We start from the raw sequence: 25,109 nt of genomic DNA, 5'->3' as shown, positions 1-25,109 counted from the left end.
TTCTTATAAACAAAGGAGGGCTTCTTATCCAGAACACCAGCCAAAATGGGGTCCTCTAAAAGGATCCCCCTATACTTCATAATACTCCATTTAATAAGATACGAATCCCTATTATAGGTCATACAAAACCATATTTTCGATGTTCCAGCCTTTTTCTCTAACTGATTAACAGGCTTATAGCTTACTTCGTCCTTCAGTAAACCATTCCTATTACTCGCCTTCATAAGCTGTTTTAATAACATCAGTACTATAACCCCTTTCAATAAATCGGTCCCACAATTGCATAGCTTGATAATGAAAGGTATCCCATGTTGAGCAAATCCGGCGCAAGTGGAGGAACTGCCCCACAGGGATACCCCTCTTACAGTTGACTGGATGAGAACTTTCATAGTGTAATAAAGTGTTGCAAGTGATAGGTTTCCTATAAAGGTCCATGTGTACTTCAGTATTACTGGACGTTAATAGAACATCCAGAAAAGAAATTGTGTAATTATTAGAATAATTGACAAACTCCTTAAGTGAAATATCATCCCCATCCCAAATACCCAGACAATCGTCTATATAGCAAAAAAAACACAACGGTTGTAATCTATGGGGGTTAGACATTCCAAAGATGTGGAGCCGTTCGAACCATCCCATGAAGGGAGATGGTTCTCTTGAATTCTCTTGAAGCAATTTGCCATTTGTCAAGATGGAAGCAACTGTTTCTGCGCTTTATTGCAAATTGTGAATTCTGGCGTTTTCTTGCATGCAATTGATATGTGTGTGTCCTATTCTTTCAGCACAACAGAATGACGTTGATTGTTGCAGGGTGCCTAAGGAAGCCTGGAGCTACCACCTGGTCCGGAGGTAGATTCCGGGTTCCTCTGTGCCAATAGGTAGTGCATGATTGGGAACAGAAGGACTGTGCGGTGCTAAAGGCAAATATGGGAAGGAGCAAGGAGCGCATTTTGATGCCAGTACCAGTGCTTGTCTCCACAGTGGGCAGTTTATCTCACTTTGGGTAAATTCCTGCATTCCCTTTCAAAATCAAAGTAATTTCTCTTCCTGCACTTGCTTATTAATAGTCAGTATAGCATGTGAGCTGCTGCTGTGAAGCTGTCATTCAGTAACAAATATTTACCATATGTGGCTAAAAATCAGGAGACTAGACTGAGAGACACAGGGAAGCAAAGTGATAGCAAAACTGTAACGTGAGCCACTGCTGGAGTTCATATAAATACTTCCCCCGATAGGATGGTGGGTACTTTAAATAGACCCTCAATATATATGGCAGTAAAATAAACATATATCCTACCTATAAGTAGTTACATTAATTTTTACAGTCTGTAATAGTTTAGCAGAGCATACCGCCAGAGGTTCTTTTGTCCAGGAGGCCTAATCTGGTTGCAATTTTGTGCAATTTTTTAAAGATATCCTATTTTCCTGCAAAACCAACAACAAATTTCTAAGTCAGTTCTTGAAAAAATAACATCATTCAGCTTAAACACAGAGCATGAGGATTATCTCATAGTTCCTAGAAGAACTCAATTTACTGTTACAAGCCCATCCTCCACTGTGGAGCCAAGGTTTTGTTGAATTCAATTTGAGTGCCTCGGACTTCTGAGGTGAGCAGGATTGCTTTATAAACCAGTTGCTTCCAGGAAGAGTCACATCCATCCAGTGCACAGCTATAGTTTTTCAAGTAGTCTTTGATGCAAAATTAGTAGGAATAATATCATAGGATCCCTAAAATACAGAGCTCTGGAGTTATTATTTAATTTATCAGATTTTCAATGATAATGTCCCAGACATTGATGGACAAGATTAAATCATAAGGAGAAAGCCATGACCCACAGTCAGGTAAGAGTCATTGCTTCTTCTTTTAATGGTATGTATAATTCAGGTAATGTATAGCTTATTTAAGAATTTGTGTTGTAGAAGCCTCTTTTTAGAGTAGATTAAAAATCAAACAGTTTGGGGACATGGTCCAACAGTAAACGAAAACTTGAAATGTTGACCTTAGAGAAGAGCATTGGTCCTTAAAAGCATGCCTAAATTTAGAGTATATTGAGAGCTTATTGTGATGGTATTTCTAAAAGAGTCTTGAAGGGAACCCAGAATAAAAGATTAGCCAGGTATTTAAATGTCTGGTAGGGCCAGTATATCAAGCCCTGGAGATATCTAGAAAGTGGGAAGCAGGAGTGTCAGGAACACGCCACTCTAAGACACGTCTGACACCGGAACAGGGAACTAAGGGGTTACACTCAGTCACCTTTCACACAGGTTAGACTAACATCAAGCACCCCCAAACACACCACCGCCCCAAATAACTATTCGCTGCCACCATCTATCATTAACAGGCGAACATTAACAGGAACAGAAACCTAACACACAAATATATCACACAAACTTTCTTACTGCAGTTAGGGTTAGTTTTCTGCTAATTCCGCACTCCAGCAGTCACAGGGTTAATTTACAAACACACTCTCCTACTGACAGTCCGCTAATTAATTAGTTTCTATACAGAATTTGCCCCCCCTCCTGCTCAACACACACACACAGCCAAGCAGTTAATACAGTTAGGCCTGAGCAGTTCTACAAGGTACGTGGAGATGGTTATAGAGCCAAAGGACAGAACTTATTTAATTTTATATTTAATATTACAAAGGTAAACAGTGCAAAAAAGGTTTTTCAAAAAGAGACATGTACATACAAAACAGTAAATAAAATAAAAGGGAATAAAAAACACAGAGAAACCCTAAGTACGTTACTGAGTTATCTTTTGTGTCCTCCTGAGGCAAGAGTTAGGAAAATTGAACTCACAAAAAATACCTGGGCATGTGCCCTTTTTATCCTACTTCTGGGCCCCTCCCTCATTACCGTATGCATGAGGAGGGAGTGCCCAGGGGGCGTGTCACATGACCTCCCCTGCAAAGAGCTGTACTTCCCATGCCAGTTTCTTGTCATATAAATATTGGTAATTGCCAGTACCCAATATTATTATGAAAGTAGGGGCTTGTTTTGACCCATATGTGGGCGATCAAAATGATACCAAACATGAGGGGGTGTCTCATGTCCCTGTCCCCCCGAAACTATCCCTCCTAACTGGTGGGTATAGGAAGTCCTTGTTTTGTATAATTGGGAAGCATGGGGCCTCCTCCTATGTGATTTATGAGTATGTGAACCTTAAAGCAAAGGAGATATGGATCCCTTTCTATAATCCATATTTTTCTGTATGCTGTTCCCCCCTGCAGTTCTAGGTCCACAATTGACCCTCTTTGATCAGCAGATCAAAGAAACCAATAGCCCCAGGTTTCCCGCCCTCCAAATGGCGGGTTCCGGATCGTCTGCTCACTCTGCTGAAGTTGTCACCTTCCCACATTCCCTGGTTGCATATTTAATTAAGGGTCTCTGTGGGAGTCAGCGACCAGATGTTGATAGTGCGTATTGGGTTAATTAAGGGTGTCTGGTGGACAAAGCAAAATGTTGCCAGGTTTAACAATTTACCATGCCAGGTTTACCTCTTTACAATGCCAGGGCAATGTTGCCTGGCATGACAAGGAGTTTTGGACATAACAGGGGAGGAGAGAGCCCAAAGATTTGAAAGCCATTAAGCATGTTTTATTTGGTTCATGAAGGTGGATGGTAGTGATTGTAGGTCCTATGTTTGTAAGGGAAGTTTTTAAGCCCTTTGATTAGTGTTAGGGTCAAAACCTAAAGGAGTATGTTTGGATTGTATGGATCTGGATGGAAGCACCATTGTTTTTACATCTATCATAACATTGTCTTTGCGTGCTATTTGTAATTTTGCCTTAAAAGTATTTGCCCAGTGCTTTTACAATGCTTTTTACCTACCTGAGCCCCCATGTTCTTCTGTGAGGGGGCTGCCATATTTGTGCAGCAGTAGGCTGTTAGCATTAGAAGCTACAGGCTGAGAAGGGACAGTCAGGTTGGCAAAACAGTCAGGTTTAGGAACTTCAAGTAACAATTACTTACAAAAGGAGACCTATCAGTGAAAAATGTTTGGCATGACCTATAGGTAACTTTTAATGTACATTAATGTTTTGAAGAGTAGTTTTTTAGTGTCAGTATCACTTTAAGCCAAATAGTAGAGATAAGGATTTGGCAGAGCTAGACATCTGGAGCAGAATGGAGCTAATTCCCTGCATACAGTATAATACTGTATAACACCATACTGGCTCTCTCCAATAGTACATTCCAGTGTCACCCACAGGTGCTCAAGAATAAATGCCCTCAAGAAAAACTGGTTGGTTGCTTTCTTTCATTGTTTAGGTGCCTTCTTCTTTTTTCCACTACCACACCAGGCTGTTCAATAAAAGGTTATGCAAGCTATTTCACGAATATCGCTTAGTGTGATTGCACCCGGCCCGATCAGATTAAGTGTAGGAGCGGATTCTTGGCTGAGCTTATCTGCAGGCTAAGAATCTGCCCTGTGTGGCATCAGCCAAAGGAAATTGGTGCTGGATATTGTACTGTTGTTACTACACCTCCATTCTGTACCTTATCATAAGGCACAAGACCAAACCTGCACCCACTGATTTCCTCCATGAGAATGATTAGACTACTGCTGGGATAGGAAGTCAATTATGTTGGTAAACCTGTTAATAATACTCAAAAAAATGTACAAAAAATCTTGGAAATGTTAAAACTAATTAGCATACTAATTACTTCTTCTCCTCCTCAACCCTATATACCCCACCTCAATCAAGTCCAAAAATCAGAGTTGTCCTGACTAAATTGAAACGTTTGTATATATGTGTTTGGGGGGGATATGAAATTAGTTATTTGGGGAACATGGAGCAAAAGTAATTAGTAATTTCCTGGGTTTTATTGACCAGATAGCTGCATGATACTTAATGAAACTTAAAAAACCATCACACAGAATGCATTTATTTTTTTATGAAATGGGAGTAGCATTAAAACCTCAGTATGAAGGATGTTAGTAATCTATTAACAATACTAATGCTGTCATTTTACAGAGAGAAATTACAGAGCCTTGCTAACATTAATTTTACAAGCAGTTCTCAACCAGTCAGAGAATTTATCCGTGCTTCCTATTAAATAAACCCATCAGCGTGTTTACAGTAATTAATAGGCATCTAATATCTCATAAGTGGTGTAATTTTTAATCATGCTTGAAAGTGGATTATGATCAATGGTTAAATGTAGTTACATTTTATTACTTTTACAGCTATTTTCACCTATTTTACCAGTTTTATTAAAAAGGTAATTATAATCATTAGCATAACAGCTGGACGTGTATTTATTTTTTTTAAAAATGTCATGCTGCATAAGCCCATTATAGCTCCAACAACTTTTGTCTTGTAGGTAATATTATTAAGTAATTTTTAAAGGGTAACTAACACTAAAATTAGTTTTAATCATTTCCATTTCCAATACACTGCCTATTTTGAGTACATATGGCCATCTCCTAGACACCTGACATCTTTATATATGGACACTAAAAGAGGCATTTCTCACCAGTTGAGGAAATTGAACATCATACATATATTTATTGGCAAAGTAATCTGTTTCTAAAACGACAGCTTAAGGCTGTCACATGTACAGCATCATATTTTGCAATAAATTATATTTTATGTGCAGATTTTATTCTTTTACTTTTCATGAAGATGACTCCTTCTCAGAGCGCCTACACATTTGCCTATATCATGTATGTATGCCACACGTTGTTTCAATATTTAAGTAGAAACTAAAGACTTCAAGATGAAGGCTTACTGCTGAGAAGTTTAATTTAGCTTACAGCTGAAATGTTTAATGCTTCCCTAATGATGATGAATTTTAAGCTTGCAGTTTTCAAGATCCTACCTATTTGCAAGACCAAAGGGAATATACACAACCACGAATTGATAGCAAAGGAGTAATCTGGATACAAAGCAGGTCTTACACCAATTATCAACCAATAACACAGTACCAGGGATTTTAGAAGTCAGACAGGCCAAAATCATACATAACTGCTAACCCCAACTAGACTGCTGGAACCCCCTAACTCACAGAAAGAACCTGTGACATGGGCGGGTACTATAAGAAGCTGATTGGAGGAGGCCATCCAGCATTTCCTGGCTGGCATCCTAACAGTGAGATAAGTTACTATGCAGACTGCACGTCAGACCAGCCTACCTCCCTGAATTCTTTACTAGATGGTGGATATTCTATCTATCTATCTATCTATCTATATTCTTAAATTAGGCAAAATACCCCTGAATCTTGAACCACCAAAAATATGGGTCTTACTAGAAACTGGGATGAGTTATGGGCACATCAGGGCCCTCTGAACATAACACTGCAGGTCTGCTGCAGTGTTCAAATTCTGAGATGTGTGTGGAGGCTATACACTTTTGCACATGCTGATAAATATTAAATTTAGTATAGGCATGATTTAGATTTATGTATTCACAGAAGTGACGGTTCGCCTTGGCTCTGTTACCCATGGCAACCGAATAGTAGTCAGCTTTTGTTGGACTAGAGCAGTTACAATAATGAAATCCATGAAGCCCCCTGGGTCACTGTAACACTTGTAACACCTGTGCACTGTAAAAATACAGGGGTGCCGCTGACATAAGTAATTCTATTAAAAAAGGCACTTCACCTGAACTTTTAGCATGATGTTGCCTTCCACTGTGTTTTTTTACATTCATTTCAATGGAATGTAATGGCATTTTATCACTTTCCTGCCAGCAACGTAGATTCTACATTGCTGTCAGCCATAAGGTTAAAAATCTTGTTGGGCAAAGACATCGGCTCATTCATGTGGTTCCTAACAGGTGCCCTATTATGATACGACCCCACATGGATAGCCAAACTGGGCAAATAGAGGTCCAATTTTACCCCGTGTTAGAAGCTAAGCTATCCCCTGTATAAAGCAGAAGCAAATAAAAATGGAGCACATTTGCTTCTCTGAGCCAAGTGAGAAAAGCACATATATATTTTTATGTTTCCCTCACAGAATACTTCATCAGGCAAAACACAGCGTACCACTCGGTCATTTATAAGGGAAAATAGCAGCAAGTGCATTGCCAAAAGCCAATTCAATAAAACAAAAGATGACAAAAGAAAACATTGCTGCAACAAAACAACAGAAGCCCGGCTTTGTCTCCAATAAACAAATATAAATAATAGGAAATCTGTGCAAATCAGAAAGGTTACAGCTGACCATGATACAGCTGATGGGATTGTAGTTTGTATACCTTTCCCTTTCTATTTCTATTGAAAGTATACCTTTGCCTCTGTGTGTTTCTGTGGCTTTTAAGTGTTTATGACTCTGGCCATAGCTTTAAAAGGGGTGGTTCACATTTAAGCAACTTTGCAACTGGTCTTAGTTAAGTGTGTTTTATGGGGGTTTTTTTTTATTTGCCTTTCTTTTCTACATCTTTCCATCTTTGCAGCCAAACATGTATCACTCATCTAGCACTGTGAGCTTACAATTATATTAATATTGTTACTTTTTATTCCTTATCTTTTTGTTCAGGCCCTCTCCTTTTCATATTCCAGTCTTGTTCCAATCACTGCCTGGTTGCTAAGGTAAAAAACACCCTAGCAACCAGAGAGCTGCTGAAATTCCAAACTGGAGAGCTGCTGAACAAAAAAGCCAAATAACTGAAAAACCAAAAAAGAAAAATTAAAAAAAAAAATTAAAACCAATTGCAAACTGTCTCAGAATATCAAAGTCTATGCCATACTAAAAGATCATTTAAATTGATTAACCCCTTCATATTGTCTTTCCTCAGAAGAGGTTAATACTGGTGTGGTCAAGTGAAGAGGTTATCATGGGGCCACCTTGGTGTATGCTAATAAAATTACATGGAGGCATATCCCCCTCCCATCCACTATTCATTATTCAGATGTATAGGGAGTGCCAGCAGAGGGAGAGACGAGGACTATAAAATAGGACCAATAAAAGAGAGAGCTGCACATAGAAATGGATAGAGCTGTTTCTTTACTGATGGGGATATCATGATGGTTTTACCTTGGGGCCTAAATGTTATATTTAACAAATGATCTCAGAACAAGCTGCTTGATAGTAAACTATATCACTATGCAATATCCATTCCATGTCTTAGCTGTGACTGTCTTCCCTATGACAGCCATTGGGTCTGATCCTGTAACTGTGAAGTGGCACAACTAAAAGCCCCTGCTTGTCTGTTCATGAGGAAATGGGGCAGCATTAAGGAGAATGCCAGGTGCCATCAAGCAGTCAAACAATACAAGCACCTAATCAAATATATAAAAATGCCTGTAGGCATGTGCAGAAAATTCAACAACCAATACCTTTATGCATTACTATCCATTTCACAGAATCTAAATGGGAAATTATCCCTACTTACTGTGCAGGCAGGGTACAATTTCCCCTACAGACAAATAGCAGTTTCCTTGAAAACCCAGCAGCACAATAAAACCACGAATGCAAATTATGGAAGATTCCATTGTTGTTGGAAATGTTACACTTCTAGGTCCGCTCATGTGACGGTGACCACTTTCCCATTCAAATAAGAGCAATTTGTGTTTAGCCTTAAGTGTTGCTTGCTGTATAAGAGAACAATGAAACCATGTTTGTAAAGCTTCATGCTGAGTTATGATCTCCAACCAATCAATTCAAGAAGCAATAAAACAATGTGTAAACCCGAGAGGACCACAGTCACAATGCCAAATAGCACGGAGGGATGGATTTTTTTTCTTCTTACACTAAGAGCATAAATAATGTTTGCAACGGTATACAATGCTGGTAAATAACCTGTCTGCTTAGGTAAAATTGACTGCAGGCGCTAATAGTTAAAAACAATTCCTTAATCCATAACACCTGGATGTATAGTGAATAAAAGGCCTGTCTAGCAATACAGAGGCTTATGGGGCATATCTATCAAAGCGTGAAGCTAGAGCTCACCAAAGTCTGCTGGAGTGCAATCACCCCACTGCCTATTGAGGATTTTTGGAGATTTAGCAAAGGCGAAAGTGAGTGTCCGCCCATTCATACATAGGCTACCTGGAAATCCCATACAAAAATGGAGAGATGTGGATTTTCAGTATGTCCCTAAGATTCCAGTGTTGATAAATCCAGGATGTGTCTAACAACACCAATAAGAATAGGAATATTGTTGCTGATAATATAAATAGTAACATTTATCTTGTAATTTTTGATCTGAAGGTAGGGTTGCCACCTGGCAGGTAAAGTTACATATTTACTGGCAATATACTAATTGGTAAATTTGTCTTTTTCAGTCATTCCACCTGTAGGGAGTGTGTGGGGGGGTCATACATTTATATTATATATGATAATATAGAGAATGTTGTTTGCAAATTTACCACAAGGAGTATGCTACACAATTGTGCAAACAGTTGTGTCATTGTATTGTAAATAGCTTACAACTTACATTGTCAGGGGGTTGCATGTGATTTATTTGTGTGTAAACCACAGTGGGGTTGTAAAACATCAAAGCCACCTTTTGTGGAGGTGTGATTTTCCCAGGGAAAAGGTGGATAAGACAGTTTGGATGTTTGGATTTAGCAGACAGTCGGGATTGAGGGACAGCCTAGTAATAACTTATGTTGGTTCCCTATGCTTCTATTTTTATGTAACTGTACCTATGTTGTATCTTGTTCATTTAACAAGAAATAAATATACCTATTTTTATATAAATACTATGACCAAGATTATCATTAAACCCCTAGACACACAAGTTAGTCGGCACTAGTATTAGTAGCTGTATTATACTGCTAAATTGGTAAGCAGTACCATTAACCATGGGGCTCGTCCATCTAATGTTCCTGGGATAGTCTATCGTGGCCTACATTTTTGCTGCGGACTGTGACAGTATCCAGAACTCCAAAATCCACTTGGAACTACTATTTGTACCTGTGTTGTACTGAAATCTGTGCCTGGGGAATACCAGTACTTTGTATCTTTAGAGAAGGATTTCTAATAGGTGATGCCTGCGCAGATATTTCAATGGACTTTATCATGAATTTACCAAAGTCATCAGAGTGTCACGCACGGTATCCCAATCCCAGAACAAAAGCCAAGGTCCCGGTGAGAGCTCACTCTTCTGCCTATAACAGCCACCTTTCACTTCAGGAGGAGCCCTCCGCTACTTGGGTGCCACCAGGACTTATTGTGAGAGGACCAAGGCAAATGTTCTGGGCAGGCAAGGGAACCAAGCGTTAACACTAAGTTAGGGAGATTAGACAAAGTGGAACAGGCTGAGGCCAAAACCGTGCAGGCAACGAGGTACAGAGCCGAAATCCGGAAGCGTAGTCAGTAAACAGGCAAAGGGTCAGTACAGGCAACAAAACAGCGAAGTCTAGGTCAGGCAAGGGTCAAAACATGAATCAGCAATAAAACAAAGAAAAGCAGGAACCAGGAAGCGAAACCGAAGTTGGGCAATGAAAACAAGCACAAGCGCCTTTAAATATTTGAATTTTGCACCTTGTACGATGACGTCATGCACGCGCCGGGTTTAAAAGGATGCGCGTGTACCTTTGCGTGCCAGAGGAACTGCAGGCGTGCATCGGCGTGCACAAAGAGGCGGGCGTCCCCGCCTAGAGAGCGCCGGGCGTCCCCGCCGACCCACTGGACCACCAGGTATTATTACATTACCCCCCCCTCTAGAGGGGGCCACCGGACCCCTAGGATTATCTGGAAATTTAGCATAAAATTGTCTGATAAGGCTATCAGACTTGACATCAGCAGCAGAAACCCAGGATCTGTCTTCAGGGCCATATCCTTTCCTGTGTACAAGAAACTGTAACCCTACCCTGGAAAAACGTGAATCAACAATTCTTTGTATTTCATACTCAGGTTGACCATCTACCAACAACTGGAGGAGGAGGAGAATGCTAGCGAACCACCCTGGCAGGCTTTAAAAGAGAGACATGAAAAGTATTCGAAATTTTAAGTTCAGGGAGAAGTTTTAAGCGAACTGAGGAAGGGCTAATGATTTCTGAAATGACAAAAGGACCAATAAATTTGAGACCCAATTTGGCTGAAGGAACCTTAAGCGAAATATTTTTCGAGGATAACCACACCCTATCACCGGCCAGATATTCTGTTGACTCCTTCCGATGTCTATCGGCAGCTCTCTTTTGGGTACTCATGGCCGAAGACAGAGAATTTTGAATTTTCTGCCAAACCTGCGAAAAATGTTCCACCATAGAGTTAGCAGCAGGAACAGCAGAAAAGTTTTCTGAAAAAGAAAAACCTCTAGGATGAAGACCATAAACAATAAAAAAAAAGAGAGATTCCCCGGTGGAAGCATGAGTGGCATTATTAAAGGCAAACTCAGCCCATGGAAGAAACTCTGCCCACTGAGACTTATTGATTACATAAGACCTCAGATACTGCTCCAGTGACTGGTTCGTCCTTTCAGTTTGACCATTTGTTTGAGGATGATAGGCCAAAGAAAAGAACAGATCAGTACCCAAAAGAGAGCAGAATGCCCTCCAGAACCTAGAGACAAATTGAACCCCCCTGTCAGAAACAATATTCAATGGAGACCCATGGTATTTGAATATATTAGCAATGAAAAGACCAGCCAAAGTTTTGGCAGAGGGGAGGGCAGGAAGGGGAATGAAATGGCACATTTTACTAAAGCGATCTACTACCACCCAAATAACAGTATTAACATTAGAGGACGGCAGATCAACAATAAAGTCCATGGAAATATGAGTCCATGGCCTCTCAGGAATAGGGGGTGATTGTGATAAGCCCTGAGGAGCAATAGAGCTAGGAAGCGTGGCAGGGGCGAGACAGGCATTGCTAAAATGCTCCTTGTTGACTTTTCTTCCAGTGACATAAGGGGGGGGGGGCAATGGGGGATTTAGTGAATAGGTGAAAGGTTTTTAACAAAATACAGATGCAGACCCAGGTCAGAAGTGGGTGGTGTAGGGAGTGTGTAGGGGGGTCATACATTATATATACACCATTCCCTTGTTTAGTACCCCCTAATTTTATGTGTGATTTACTATTCTTAATTTACTCTTCTGCCTTTTCCAACTGTTGAATCTTCTGCTCACTCTTATCTAACCTTACTTGTAAAAAAGAAGCTGTGTGAGTGGCAGATTGACATAGCAGTTTGGTATTTTCAAGCATTACCTCTTTCTTTTCCAACTGATCTTTTAGCTCATCATTTACTTTACAAAGTTCTTGAACTATGTTAAAAAATACTTGCCCTGCTTGTAGTAATGCTTGTATTGTTCTGCCTTTCCTAAATCTTTTATCCCTCACTTCTGGGATCATAGTCAACACACTTTAGTCCCTGATCTGTATTAAAATCAATATTTTTCTAAGCAAATGGACCCCCATAACTCTCAATCAATTCTTGGGCTATATTAGCAAAATTGGGCATCATTTAAATACTTTATCTAATTCTACCAACTGTGAGCATAACTAAACCTCCCCAAAAAATGTTTTAAACAAAGGCATATTTACCAGATTTTTGGATTTTAGCCAAAGATCCTCCACTTCTTGATTCTTTCCAATCCAGAGTACACTTAGTAGGAACTTCTTCCGAAGACAGGGATTTGGACAGGGCATCAGCTTTGACGTTCTTGGACCCAGGTATATAAGTAATAATGAAGTTGAACCTAGTAAAGAATAATGCCCATCTAGCTTGTTGAGGGTTCAGTCTTTTAGCGGAAGAAATATATTCTAGGTTCGTATGGTCAGTAAGAATTGTAACAGGCTGTGAAGCACTTTCTAGGAGATGGCACCATTCCTCCAAGGCCAACTTAATGGCCAATAGCTCTTGATTGCCAATATCATAGTTTCCCTCAGCAGATGATAATTTTCTAGAGAAAAAGGCTCAAGGGTGAAGAGGGCCATGGAAATCTATTCACTGGGATAGAATAACTCCTACCCCAGTATCAGAGGCGTCAACCTCCAAGGTAAATGGACGTGAAGTGTTAGGATGGATCAGGACCGGAGCAGAGGCAAAAGCTGACTGCAGAGATTCAAAGACATTTGGGGCCACAGGAGACCAAAGTGACTTAGAGCCCTTACGAGTGAGAGCTGTGTGGGAGCCACGATCTGGGAAAAACCTTTAATAAATCTTCTGTAGAAGATTGTATGGCCTTTAGGCCTACAGGAGTAGGCCACTCAGTCACTGCAGAGACTTTGGCAGGATCCATCTCAAAGCCTGAAGATGAGACAATACACCCAAGGAAGGAAATCTTAGACTTATGGAACTCGCACTTTTCCAGCTTAGCGTAGAGATGATTCTCTCTGAGGCGTTGTAACACGGACTTGAAGAATATGTTCTAAGAATGAAGAGGAGAACACGTTGTCAAGGTATACAACAACATATGATTGCAACATATCACGAAAGATGTTGTTAATGAAGTCTTGGAGGACAGCAGGGGCGTTGCACAGACCAAAGGGCATGACTAAATACTCGTAGTGGCCATCACAGGTATTGAATGCAGTCTTCCACTCATTCCCCTGGTGGATGCGGATCAGGTTGTAAGCACCTTGAAGGTCAAGCTTGGAAAAAAAACCTTGGCTTCCTTTAATCTGTCGAAAAGTTCTGGAATTAAGGGGAGAGGATATCGGTTTTTGGCTGTAATTTTATTAAGACCACGGTAGTCAATGCATGGTCTGAGACTCCCATTTTTCTTCTGGATGAAAAAGAAGCCAGCACTCACAGGAGAGCTAGATTTCCCAATGAAACCACTGGAGAGATTCTCATGGCTTGAGTCTCCGGAACTGATAGTAGATAGGTTCTACCCCTCAGAGGCATAGTGCCAGGGATCAGTTCAATGGGACAATCATAAGGCCAATGCGGTGGGAGAGTCTCAGCATTCTTTTTCTTGAAGACATCACAGAAGTCGGCATAGCATCTAGGCAAAGGAGGGAGCTCTTGTGCAATTGAAGAGACACAGAGTGGCATAACTGGAGCAGGCATACACTTAGAACAACAGGAGGAACCCCAAGCAGTGATGTCACCAGTGGTCCAATCGAATAAGTGGGGTAGCGGGACATTCAATGATTAAGAAGGAAATCTCTTCGGAGTGTAACCACCCCACCCGTAGTTGTAGCAGAAAAGTAGAGAATGGTAACAACCCTGAAGATATAGGTCGACTGTCGACCACTTGTGCTGAGAGTGCCACTTTGAGACACACGGAGGGGAAGCCACACTTTTTGACAAACAAAATGTCAATGAAGTTCCCTGCTGCCCCAGAGTCCAGGAACACTTGACAAGGGAAAAACTTGGAGCAATAGGATAGGGTAGCAGGGACAAAAACTCTTGAAGCTTGAGTATCTGAGAGTGAAACAATTCTGCCTAGGAGAGACTCCCCACTTGGACCAAGACGGGAGCATTTCTCTGACATTGAGGCTTTACAGGGCAGGCCTTAAGTAGATGACCACTCTGACCACAATAGAAACAAAGGCCCGCTGACTTTCTACGGGTACTTTCTTCTGGGGACAGTAGAGTGGCTCCTAGTTGCATGGACTCTTCGGCTTGAAAACTCAGGGAAGAAGAGGATTCAGGAAGCAGCACAGGGGAAGCAGGTGACCTATGGACTCGTGATTTCTGGGACTGTCTCTCCTTAATTCTGGAGTCAATGCGGATAACAAGAGACACTAACTGCTCAAACTGCGTAGGCAAATCCCTTGCGGCCAGTTCATCCTTGATACCTTCATTCAGACCTTGCCAGAAGGCTGCAACCAGGGCATCATTGTTCTAGGAGACTTCAGCCACCAAGGTACGGAAATCAATGGCATATTCCGCAGCATTTCCTGAGGCCAGAAATGTCACCAAAGGTAGGTCCAATTACATTTTCAATTTTACTTGCAGATAAGCTCATTATTAATGGAATCAAATTTTGTTAAAAACAGATTCATCATTACCAGCTATCAGAAGCAAAGGCAGACTATCATCACTTTCTAACATTCCAGGTAATCTTGTTTACTAAGTTTTGAGGAGATGTGGTTTGTGTCAGGCTTCTGCAATGGCATGAGAGTACATTGTGTCTGTGTATATTGCAGGTGCTTAAATGAGAGAAGTGCAGTGTATTGATAATTATATAGGTGTGTTATTGGACATGTGTGTCTTGCTGGGTTATGCGCAGTTAGTCAATCTTTCAACCTTTTTTTTGCCTTGCAGTTTGTATGGCTAAAGATTGTACCTTTTTTGCTCATTTTGAATGAATGTCCACAAATAAATTTTTTACATGAACGTTGTAATGTCCAAAACTAACAGAATAACATCATTCTCCATAAAAAAAAAAAAAAACTACTAACTAATCACAAGGCTTGGTGCTGACTACTACTCTCCATATTGTTGATGATAATGCAAGATAGTGTCCTGAAAATTTAAGTGATTATGCTGTATTTTCTGATGATGCTAATGGTAATGATAATAATGTTAACCCCTCAGAATGCCCACAACAAGCACTTCATAAACGTACGGTCAAATCCACAAATAGTACTGTTACACCAAAAATACTTATCAATTATCAATAATCTCTCATGAAAAAAATGCATGTTGTTCATCTTGATGTGTGTATCGCCACAACATGTTACAACAAGAGTCAGGGACGACAAGCCTCATACGAGGCAGCTCTGTTAAAGATGCATGAGCAAGACTTAAAGGTCAAGGAGCAACATATTTCTTTGTTGGAAAAACAAAATGCCATTTTAGATAACATAAATAACTGTCAACAGGACTTGAGCAAAAAGTTGCTAAGTGTTATAGATAGCAGTCAAGTTGCGCCAACACGCTCTTGTAGGAAAGATAGTTCAGCAAGCACTTCTTCAAGTACAACTCACCAGCTTCACAAAAAAAAATAATTTGCCATGTTTTGTTGATATGCTGATTGGCAGATTTAGTTAACCTTTCTCCTGCCAACGACATATGGGATACATCGTGGCAGGAAAAGGCTTTAACTGCCAACGACGTGTCTCGTACGTCGTTTGGCAATTAAAGATTCTCTCTGCAGAAGTGGCTTGTGCCGCTTCTGCAGAGAGTTTTTAGCGATGACAGCCCCCTGGGAAACAAACCAAGGGGGCTGTCATGTCGGTCATGCAACGCGATCGACGCGATCGTCTGCATCACATCTGCTGCTTGGTCCCCACTTCCTGCTTCCCCCCCAAGCACAGGCGCACTGATGAGGACTGCAGCAGGAGGACCAGGACTGCGATCCCTGCTTCAGGACAGGTAAGGTGGGGTTTTTTTGCACTTACACACACACTTACATACATTTACACACACTTACAGCACACAATTTAGCAGTTTTTTTTGTTGTTTTTTTTTGTTTTTTTTCATTTTGCACACTTATACACTAATATACACTTATATACACTAATATACACACTTACACACTGTCACACAACTTTTACACATGTACACACATGTATACACAAACACTTTTTTTTTTCCATTTTACCACTTTGTTTTTAGTTTCTTTTCCCTAAAAACTGTTTATTTTGACAGCGTGACTATTGGATCAGATATTCTGACCACTAATTACACTGTCATGTGACTGATTGGCACAATTGTTGTGGTTTTATTGCATTTTTATCCCAGTATATGTTCCTAATCTGTTTTTAGCATAGCTTTGCCATGTGTAACTTTGGTGTAGAAAAATAACTTACCTATTTTGAATTCATCAGAATGTGTACTTTCTAAAAATATATGGTTTCTGTATAGTTAGGGGGGGTTACGGCACATAATACGCTGACAGGGGGCTCTGTGTGCAAAAGCTGAGTTGGCAGGTGAGAAATCCATATGCGCTATTTTCATTTTGGGGTCAGTACATACCACAGACTTTGGTATATCTATGCATATTGGGCATCAAACTGTTCAGTAGACCTTAGGTGTTCCTATTTGGGGTGATTTGCCTTTATCTGATTTTTATCAAGAAATTATGAGAGATAAATACGGCAAATTGCAACATTTTTATGTGATTTTCTGAAATGTCATAAAAATCTGCAAACTTAGAAAAGCTTTACGGCTTGGTACTTTGGAGTAAAAAGAAATGCGTACCCATTATAGATTCGGGGGAATGTTTACTTTCCAAAAATATATGGCTTTCTGGGGTGAGTGTACTTTTTTGTAGCATTATCCCACATAAAGGATGTAAATGTGTTGATTTTGCAGGAACTGAAATAATAGATCATATGGGGGTATGTTCACATTGGGGTCCCTACATGCTACATATTTAGGTAAACCTATACATTTTGGGCATCAAACTGTTCAGTGGACCCCTGGTGTTCAAATTTAGGGTGTTTTAGCTTGGTACCTAACGCTATGTGGGAGATAAGATGCGGCAAAGTGGAAGCTTTGAGGGGATTTTTGGAAATGTCACCAAAATTGCTGATTTTGGAAAAGCTCTGCAGCTTGATACTTTGGAGTAGAAGGACACGAGTACCCATTTTAGATTCGGGGGAATGTGTACTTTCCAAAAATATATGACTTTCTGGGATGAGCGTACTTTTTACTAGCTTTATCCCACATATAAAAATGTAAATGTGTTGATTTTGCAGGAGCTGAAATGACAGAAATGATTGATCATATGGGGGTATGTTCACATTGGGGCCCCTACATGCCACATACATAGGTAAACCTATACATATTGGGCATCAAACTGGACCCCTGGCATTCATATTTATGGTGTTTTATTTGTTTACTTTATGACCTGTAGGAGATAAGATACTATAGACTGGAAGCTTTGAAGTGATTTTTTAAAAATTTCACAAATTTTGATAAAAAACAATAACTTGCGACTTGATAGTTTAGAGTAAACAGACAATTGTGCCTATTCTTGATTCCCCAGAATCTGTTCTTTCCAAAAATGTACAGTTTTCTGGGATAAACCTTCTGTTAGTGGAATTTTTGGCCTTGAAATCTAAAGTATGCAGCTTTCTGGAGCAGTGCTTTGGAAATTTGGTAGTTTACTGCTGGGAGTTTTTGACCTATACAAGTGAGAAATCTCCATAAAAATATATATATTTGGTATTGGCGCATTCAGGAGACATGGAACTTTCCAAATCAGTTGTATTTTCATGCATAAAATCATTTTTGTTTCTAGTATGTGTGTTTATATTATGGAAAATTAGATTTTTTTTTCATTTTTAGACATTTAGAAACCTATATCTTGTTACAGAATTGGAATTACACAAAAATTCTACCATATTTTGAAAGTTTTTTGTGAAAAAAACAATATATTGTTTTCCTGGGTAAACTAAAAGTCCCCCCGAGGAAAGGCCCCTAAAGTGAAAAGTGCAAAATGTTCAAAAACTGTTTGGCAAAAGTTCCGCTTTGACCAAAACAGCTGGCAGTAAGGGTTAAAGTGTATAATTAGAGTTCATCACAGTAAAAAAGTTATTTTTATATTTTTTTACAAACATTTTATTTCTCTATTTTTCATGCCAAAATTTGGTAGTAAGCAATAATGTTCCAAAACATTAACATTAGTCCTACATGAGTATACTGTAGTGCTATGTAAATAAACATTTCTCTTTTTACTATTTCACATATTTGGTGATTAACACACGGAATGGTTGATTCCCCCACATCAGATCTGTGCTATTGTAGTCAACTAGCCACTCCGAAAAGCCTTTCCACTAACAACAATAGTCGCCGGTGGAAAGCCTTTTCTGAGTTGCTTGATGGCCGCAATAGCAGAGATTTGTCGTGGGGGACTCAACCGCTCCAAGGGACATGAGCCTTAGTGGAGAAGATCCAGTTATGTTTGGATATACAACTATTTTCAAGTTAGCTGTTGCAGTTTACTTCATTATTAGCACCAATAAGCAGTTAGTGAATCATACTTACTGTGAATGCAGAAATGTTGCATATTGCCAGTCTGCTGAGCTCAATAAAATGAATAAGCATTGCCTCTGATATCTGAACTTTGTACAGGATGTATGGGATGAACTGGATCATCTGGGTCATCAGCCACAAACCCAGGCAAGCCATGACGGTTGGCAATATTGTGCACTACAGCACATGCTACAACTATTTGGGCCACTTTACTGGGGCTGTACATAAGGCTTCCTCCTGACTTGTCCAGACATCTGAAGTGGCTTTTCAGAACCCCGAATGTTTTCTCAATTACAGACTGCGCTCTTACATGTGCTTTATTAAAAGCAGATTCAGCCCTTGTATGCGGCCTGGCTATTACATGGGTAGCCAGCATCTCCTGAAATAAATAAGATGAAATAAGTTGATGGAATCAAATAAGCTGCTTCCAGTCTCCCTATGTGAAAAGAGAGCCCTCTTGCAATGGCAAACCATGCTTATGGCAGGCAGGCCCTGGTTTCATAGTGGGAGTCAGAAAGCAAATATAGGAAACTTCTGATAGACATGACACAAATACTTACCTAAAAGCCATCCACAAGGCATTTTTCAGCATATAATTTGGACTGCTTCAAGATGTAAGAATCATGTGAGGAGCCTGGAAATCCTGACACAATACTCATGATATTCATCTTAGTGTTACACACGATTTGGATATTCAGAGAATGGTAACTTTTGCGATTTTGGAAAATATGCTCTTTGTCTAGTGAGGGATTAAATGCCACATGCATGCAATCTATGGCACCTAAGACATTTGGGATGCCATTGACACAATAGAAACCTCTTTTTACAGAGTTCCAGTCATTTCTATTGATGGGAAACTTAAGATAATTCCCAGACACTAAACGTATTGTATCTAGGACCTGGCCAAGGAATGTGAAAATGTGGGCTGTGACAATCCACCATATATCCCTCCAACTTTCTGAAAACTTCCATTCCCAAAAAACTGAAGGAAGCACAGAAGTTTCACTATGCCAGGAACAGCATGGCTTCTGGGTGTTAGTGGCTGCAGATAAGGCTCCAGTACCTCATACAGGCAATAGATTGCTGCTCTACTAAACCTATAGCACCTCACTATTTCCTCCTCTGAAAATCCATCTAGAGTTGATCTTTCCCTGAAAATTTGAGGGTGCATCACTCTAGGACGATCACATACTTGATTCTCTTGTTCACATTCAACCAAAGTCTGACTGCAAACTCCATCTTGTCTTGAGAAATGCTCATGAACCACAATGTTTTTTTAGTAACGCCCACCCTTGGAGGTGTTAATATTAGCACTCATGCTTTTAACTCTTAAAATATGTCTGTGAATTATGCGTTAGTATTATTTCTTTTAGATAATTATCGCAATGCGATTTGCGATAATTGAGATTTTTGCTCATGCAATATGACTGGTAAAGCATGTGAAATTACTTTGATGAATCCTTACTTAATTAAAGAACACTTTTTAATGGCTCTGGCACACGGGGAGAAGTTGCCTTGAGAGGAAACTTCCACGATTTCGCTGAAATTGCGCCGCCGCGTATGCCATCCCTCTGGCGATTTACATTTTCACCGGTGGGATGGCATTTCGGGGGGAGATTAGTCGCCTGCGAACAGGGAGATTTGTCGTGGGCGACTAATCTCCCCGTGTGCCAGAGCCCTAATGCATAAAACTATGCGTTGAGTGTTAATGATCTTTTGTGAATCGGCCCTTATGTGTCGTAAACTGGTGTTCTTTCACCTGGGGTCCCCTAAGTCATGTGTTAATGGGAGCACATGGTCAAATGAGAAACTTCACCCCAATACATAGCATTTATGCCAGCATAATTAACATTGTAAAACATGTAATATATTCATGAAATAATAATGCAACCAGGCCTCTACTGGCCCAGTCTATATGTTGATGTTTTTATAATGGTATTACACACAGACTGTATGAATGCATTACATGATATCCAGACAGTGAGTTTGTACATACACACATCTGTCCTATTGTGTTCTCTTTTTATTGTGGTTTCATCTTTTAAAGGACATGTAAAGCCTACATTTGACTACAATGTATATCAGTGTCTCCCCCACCCAATTGGCATCATTTGTACTGCATATATCCCCTCTGTTTGGTAGCACCATCACATTTTCCTAAAGCAAATAGCAGCTTACACCTGGTGGCCATTTTTTCTCTGATACATCATCAGATACATTTAAAACTGCAAAAAGCATACACACACACAGACCCTTATTCAGCATACATTTCATCAAGAATACAGGCTCACACAGGCAGAACTGTCTGATAAAATTTCTGCTTTGTTTGAGCTGAGCTCAGGAGAGAAAAAAATTGAAGTAGACAGTTGCAGCCTTACTATAAACCTCTGGACAACCAGTGGCAGGTATTGAAAGATTTCAAAAAGGCTGTTCACTGATTACATTTTTGTGTGTGGGGTTTATGTGTCCTATAAGTGAACTCCAGCCAAAAAAAAATGTAACAGTAGTAGACTGTCCCCAGCCTGCATCCTCCAAATCCCACAATTCCCTGCACATGTGATGTCAAAGGAAAGTGACATCACAGAAACATCACAGGAAACTGGAGCTCTACCTTTAAAAGTAACTCACACTCTTTCCCAGTCGTATATTTCCTTCACTTCTCTATTAAAAAAAAATAATATAAATATTGATGCATGCAGGATGTCTTTATCAGTGACTCGGAAACAGGGTGAAGCAGAAGGCTACAAGCCATTTTTATTGTCAGCAAAATGTACAACAAGGAGACAGGCAGGTAGTTGTTAGATTTGAGAATGTGGGTAAGCACTTCTTATGCAGATGAGCATTTCGGAATATACAGTTAAGCAATGTCAGTTTTTATAAAGTGCAAAGGAAATGTCCACTGCATTATAAAAACCTTGAACAAACAGAGCTGGGATTAGAAAGCTACGCCGAGTACAATTCTGAAAATGTATTTAGAATGGGCAGTATAGGTTGGTTGGATAGAGAGTAACCAGCCCTGACCGTAAATGCATTTAGCAGATTCTTTACCCTTGTGCAAAGATCCCATGGAACAACATTGTTTGCTTAGCAGGACCTTGTTAACAGTGTCATTAAAGGAGTCTGGCCACCAGGACTAGACCGGCAATTTGTAGATTGTGGGGCTTCTGTAAGATGCCATAGACAGTCACTATTTATTGGGCTGGTGGCGGGCTGTTTGGGCCTCTGTGTACTTTGAATCCCAGCCTGTACTTATCTGAGTAGCCAAACACCTGCAACTCTGGGTTTGGTGTGGATTGGATTTATCATAAAACAGGGAATTTTAACTAATTAGAAATTATTTAAAGATATTGTTTCTAATTAAGATATAGATGTATGTTAGCTGCATATTTTAATATCCCCTGTTTAACTGTTAGAGACCTAGAACTGAGCAGCAGTACTGACATAGCTTTATATATACTTTTCCCTTTGTTCAGGTCACAAAGCTGGTTCCCTGCGCAACAAGTTGTTCAGCACCACAGACAGCTGCCTTCCACTCAAGCATACAAGAACGGCACTCGCCATCCCTGTTCTTACTGTGGGAAGCACTCGCAGCATGAGAGATCAACCAGGAATCCCCTTGCTTTATCATGAAACGTCAGCACACATAAGACAAGCGGAGAACGCACACTGAGAATTCAGTGGGGCACAGGACATCAGAGGCTGTGAACTGAATATTTTGTCACATATCCTAGGATAATCCAGTAATCTGGCATAAAGCTCAACAGAAGACTCCACATGACTACTCTGCTCATTACATGGTTGTACAAATTTGTGTTTGCTGTCACAGGCTGGTGCACCAAGTACATCACACTGCACTGAAGAGTATCTCTGATTTTTAATACCCTTATATAGTATGGTGCCTCCCAGTAGAACTTAAAACATCCCAGTATACCACAGCAGTACCACGTGGAGCATCCCACTATAGTACTGCTCATCCCAGTACCATTTTGAGGTTCCCATGATTGTGCATCTTATCCTAGTGCCACTCTGTATAGTACTGCTCACCCCAGTACCAAATAGTTTATCCCAGTATTGTGCAATAGTATAGTATAGTCAGAGCATTCAATATAGTAAATCCCAGTGCCACTCCGAGCATCCCAGTATAGTATGGCTCATCCCAGTGCCACTCAGAGCATCCCACTATAGAACAGCCTATCTGAGTACAATCACAGCATCTAATTCTGAGGAGGCAATTATCACTTTACTCAGCCTTGGGCATTGAAGAGCGTTATCAGTGGCTCGCTGTTAAACTAGGTCATCCCTCAATTCTTAGCATCCAAGTTTAGTTCTGTGTAATCCAGAGCATTTGATTACATTTCACAGCGTTCCATCACATCCCAGTAATAATATGTCATATACCAGTACAGCTGTACGTAGTCCACATTGAACACTACATATCATTAAGTCTTATTGAGTTCCAAGTACATGCAAGTAATATTTTCTATTTCTACTGCAATACACGGTATCCCTGTTTTGGTGTGTATAATCTTGGAATAGGTTATGGGCTATGAGCCTATGGACTATGAGTCCACATCTACATCATCTCTACAAAAGTGTAGAATGGACTTATAGCACTGAGATATACTGACTTGTACATAACTGTTTTTTTAGGCATCATTATGGGGTGCAAAACATTACAAGTTGAAGACATTTGATACATCATTCCATCATAGACTTTGGCACCCAGAACGTTTCTCTGTTTAAAGTAAAGCTCTGAGTATCCTTTACTCCTTCTATATAGGTATGGCCTAGTGCCACTCCCTGCTATACAACTCAATATTTACCATATTGTGATATATATAGAGGTCAGGCAAAGTTGCGTAAGGTGTAGTTGACTTCACTCAAAGCATGGGTAGCAAAAATGGCCAAAGGTGAGGGAGTGTCAAACATGAGCCCCTGTATTACTAAAACAGCTGGTGCACCCCTTACCCATGCGTAATGTGAGGATCTGGGGATCCGGTGGACTTGGGATGGCTGCACGAGGGCTTGTTTGGACCGTGGTGCTGGTTCTCTGCAGCCCGAAGCTCCTAGGAATGGTTTTCATGGATAACAGATTGTCCCTAGAGATGTCTGGCCGGGTGAAGCGTGGCTGGGTGTGGAACCAGTTCTTTGTGGTGGAAGAATATACAGGGACAGAGCCTCTGTATGTTGGGAAGGTAAGTGGGGCCCCAATAAGTACTTTTTGTGTGCACCCCATTTTGTTTGTATTAAAATGTGTGTACAGGTCTATAAGTGCACAGCTTAGCTACAATGTAGCTTTTTTAGAATATTCCCAATAACTGGCAACATATTTGCATGTGTGTAGGGCTGGTCAGACTGCGTACCTGCTTATGCAGCAGCCATGTAACAAACAGAGAAAGGGCCCAACATTTACTAAGACAGGGACAAATATTCAGTGGTGTACTAACCCTCAGGAACCAACCTGGAACTTCTTTTCAAAGCTGATTTGCCTTTCTGTAGTGGGGCAAAACTGTTCCGTACTAACTAGAAAAAGCAACCAAGCTGCAGCCGTAGGCACAGTCCCTATGGTGCAAAAATAGAAATATGGCCCTGGGGAAGGTGCCAAATTGAAATCTAAAATTTCACTGTGTAATTCTGGATATAAAGATTTTGTACCCCTAGGCCCCCTGCATCTTGCACCCCGCTATATGGCTTGCAACCCCTCCCCCCACCACTTGCACTCCTTCTCACCCACCTGCTGCTTGCAGATTCCTCCTGTCCCCAATGCTCTGGCACAATTGCTTTTGCTGGGGACTGGGCAAGTGGGAGATCTCCATAATAGAAGGAAGAATAAAAAGACAAACAGAAATGTGCTGTCCCATACAGATGGATGGAAATGGCCTTGTGTTTGTTTCATTGTTGGTGTTAGCTTTCCCTTGGATCAACAGAAGAGCGTCCTGGGAGGGATCAAACATATTTAACGTCCTTATTTACTATGTAATAATGTAATTAACATTGTGAATTGACAAGGGAAGTCCCCATCTGCCATCTTAGTAACTAGAAGGGCTTGTCTTTGCCAGTGTCTATGTGTATGAATAATAGCATGGAGTAATATTGTGACTTATCTTTTTGCCACACACAGGTGTATGAACACTACTGTTTTTCTCTGGGGGTGGGGTGAAAACATATATGCTACTGTGCCTAAATTGCTGCCAGGAACAAAATTCCTCTATACTGTATATAGATCCTCCTGGCTTGACTCCTAAGTGCAAATTGCCCCATCCTCTAATACCTGGGACTTGATTGTAAGTACAGGACCCCAGACTGGTGGTTTCCCTGTCTCTAGTCTGCCAG

At 40.4% G+C, this 25,109-nt stretch overlaps 1 protein-coding gene across 2 annotated transcripts in view; it reads left to right on the top strand.

Moving 5' to 3' along the window:
- Positions 1-25,109, top strand: part of cdh22 (cadherin 22) — a 143,432-nt gene that overhangs the window by 50,545 nt on the left and 67,778 nt on the right. For both annotated transcript variants that reach the window (XM_004918631.4, XM_002932526.5), the window contains exon 2: positions 22,250-23,971. In XM_004918631.4, the coding sequence (XP_004918688.1) occupies positions 23,747-23,971 (225 nt within the window). In that variant the 5' untranslated portion in view covers positions 22,250-23,746. The remainder of the gene's footprint in view (positions 1-22,249; positions 23,972-25,109) is intronic.

Source organism: Xenopus tropicalis, chromosome 10 (genome assembly GCF_000004195.4).
Source record: "Xenopus tropicalis strain Nigerian chromosome 10, UCB_Xtro_10.0, whole genome shotgun sequence".
NCBI classification, from domain to species: domain Eukaryota; kingdom Metazoa; phylum Chordata; class Amphibia; order Anura; family Pipidae; genus Xenopus; species Xenopus tropicalis.
Note: the sequence above shows the minus strand (reverse complement) of the source record. Positions and strands in the feature narration are given on the sequence as shown.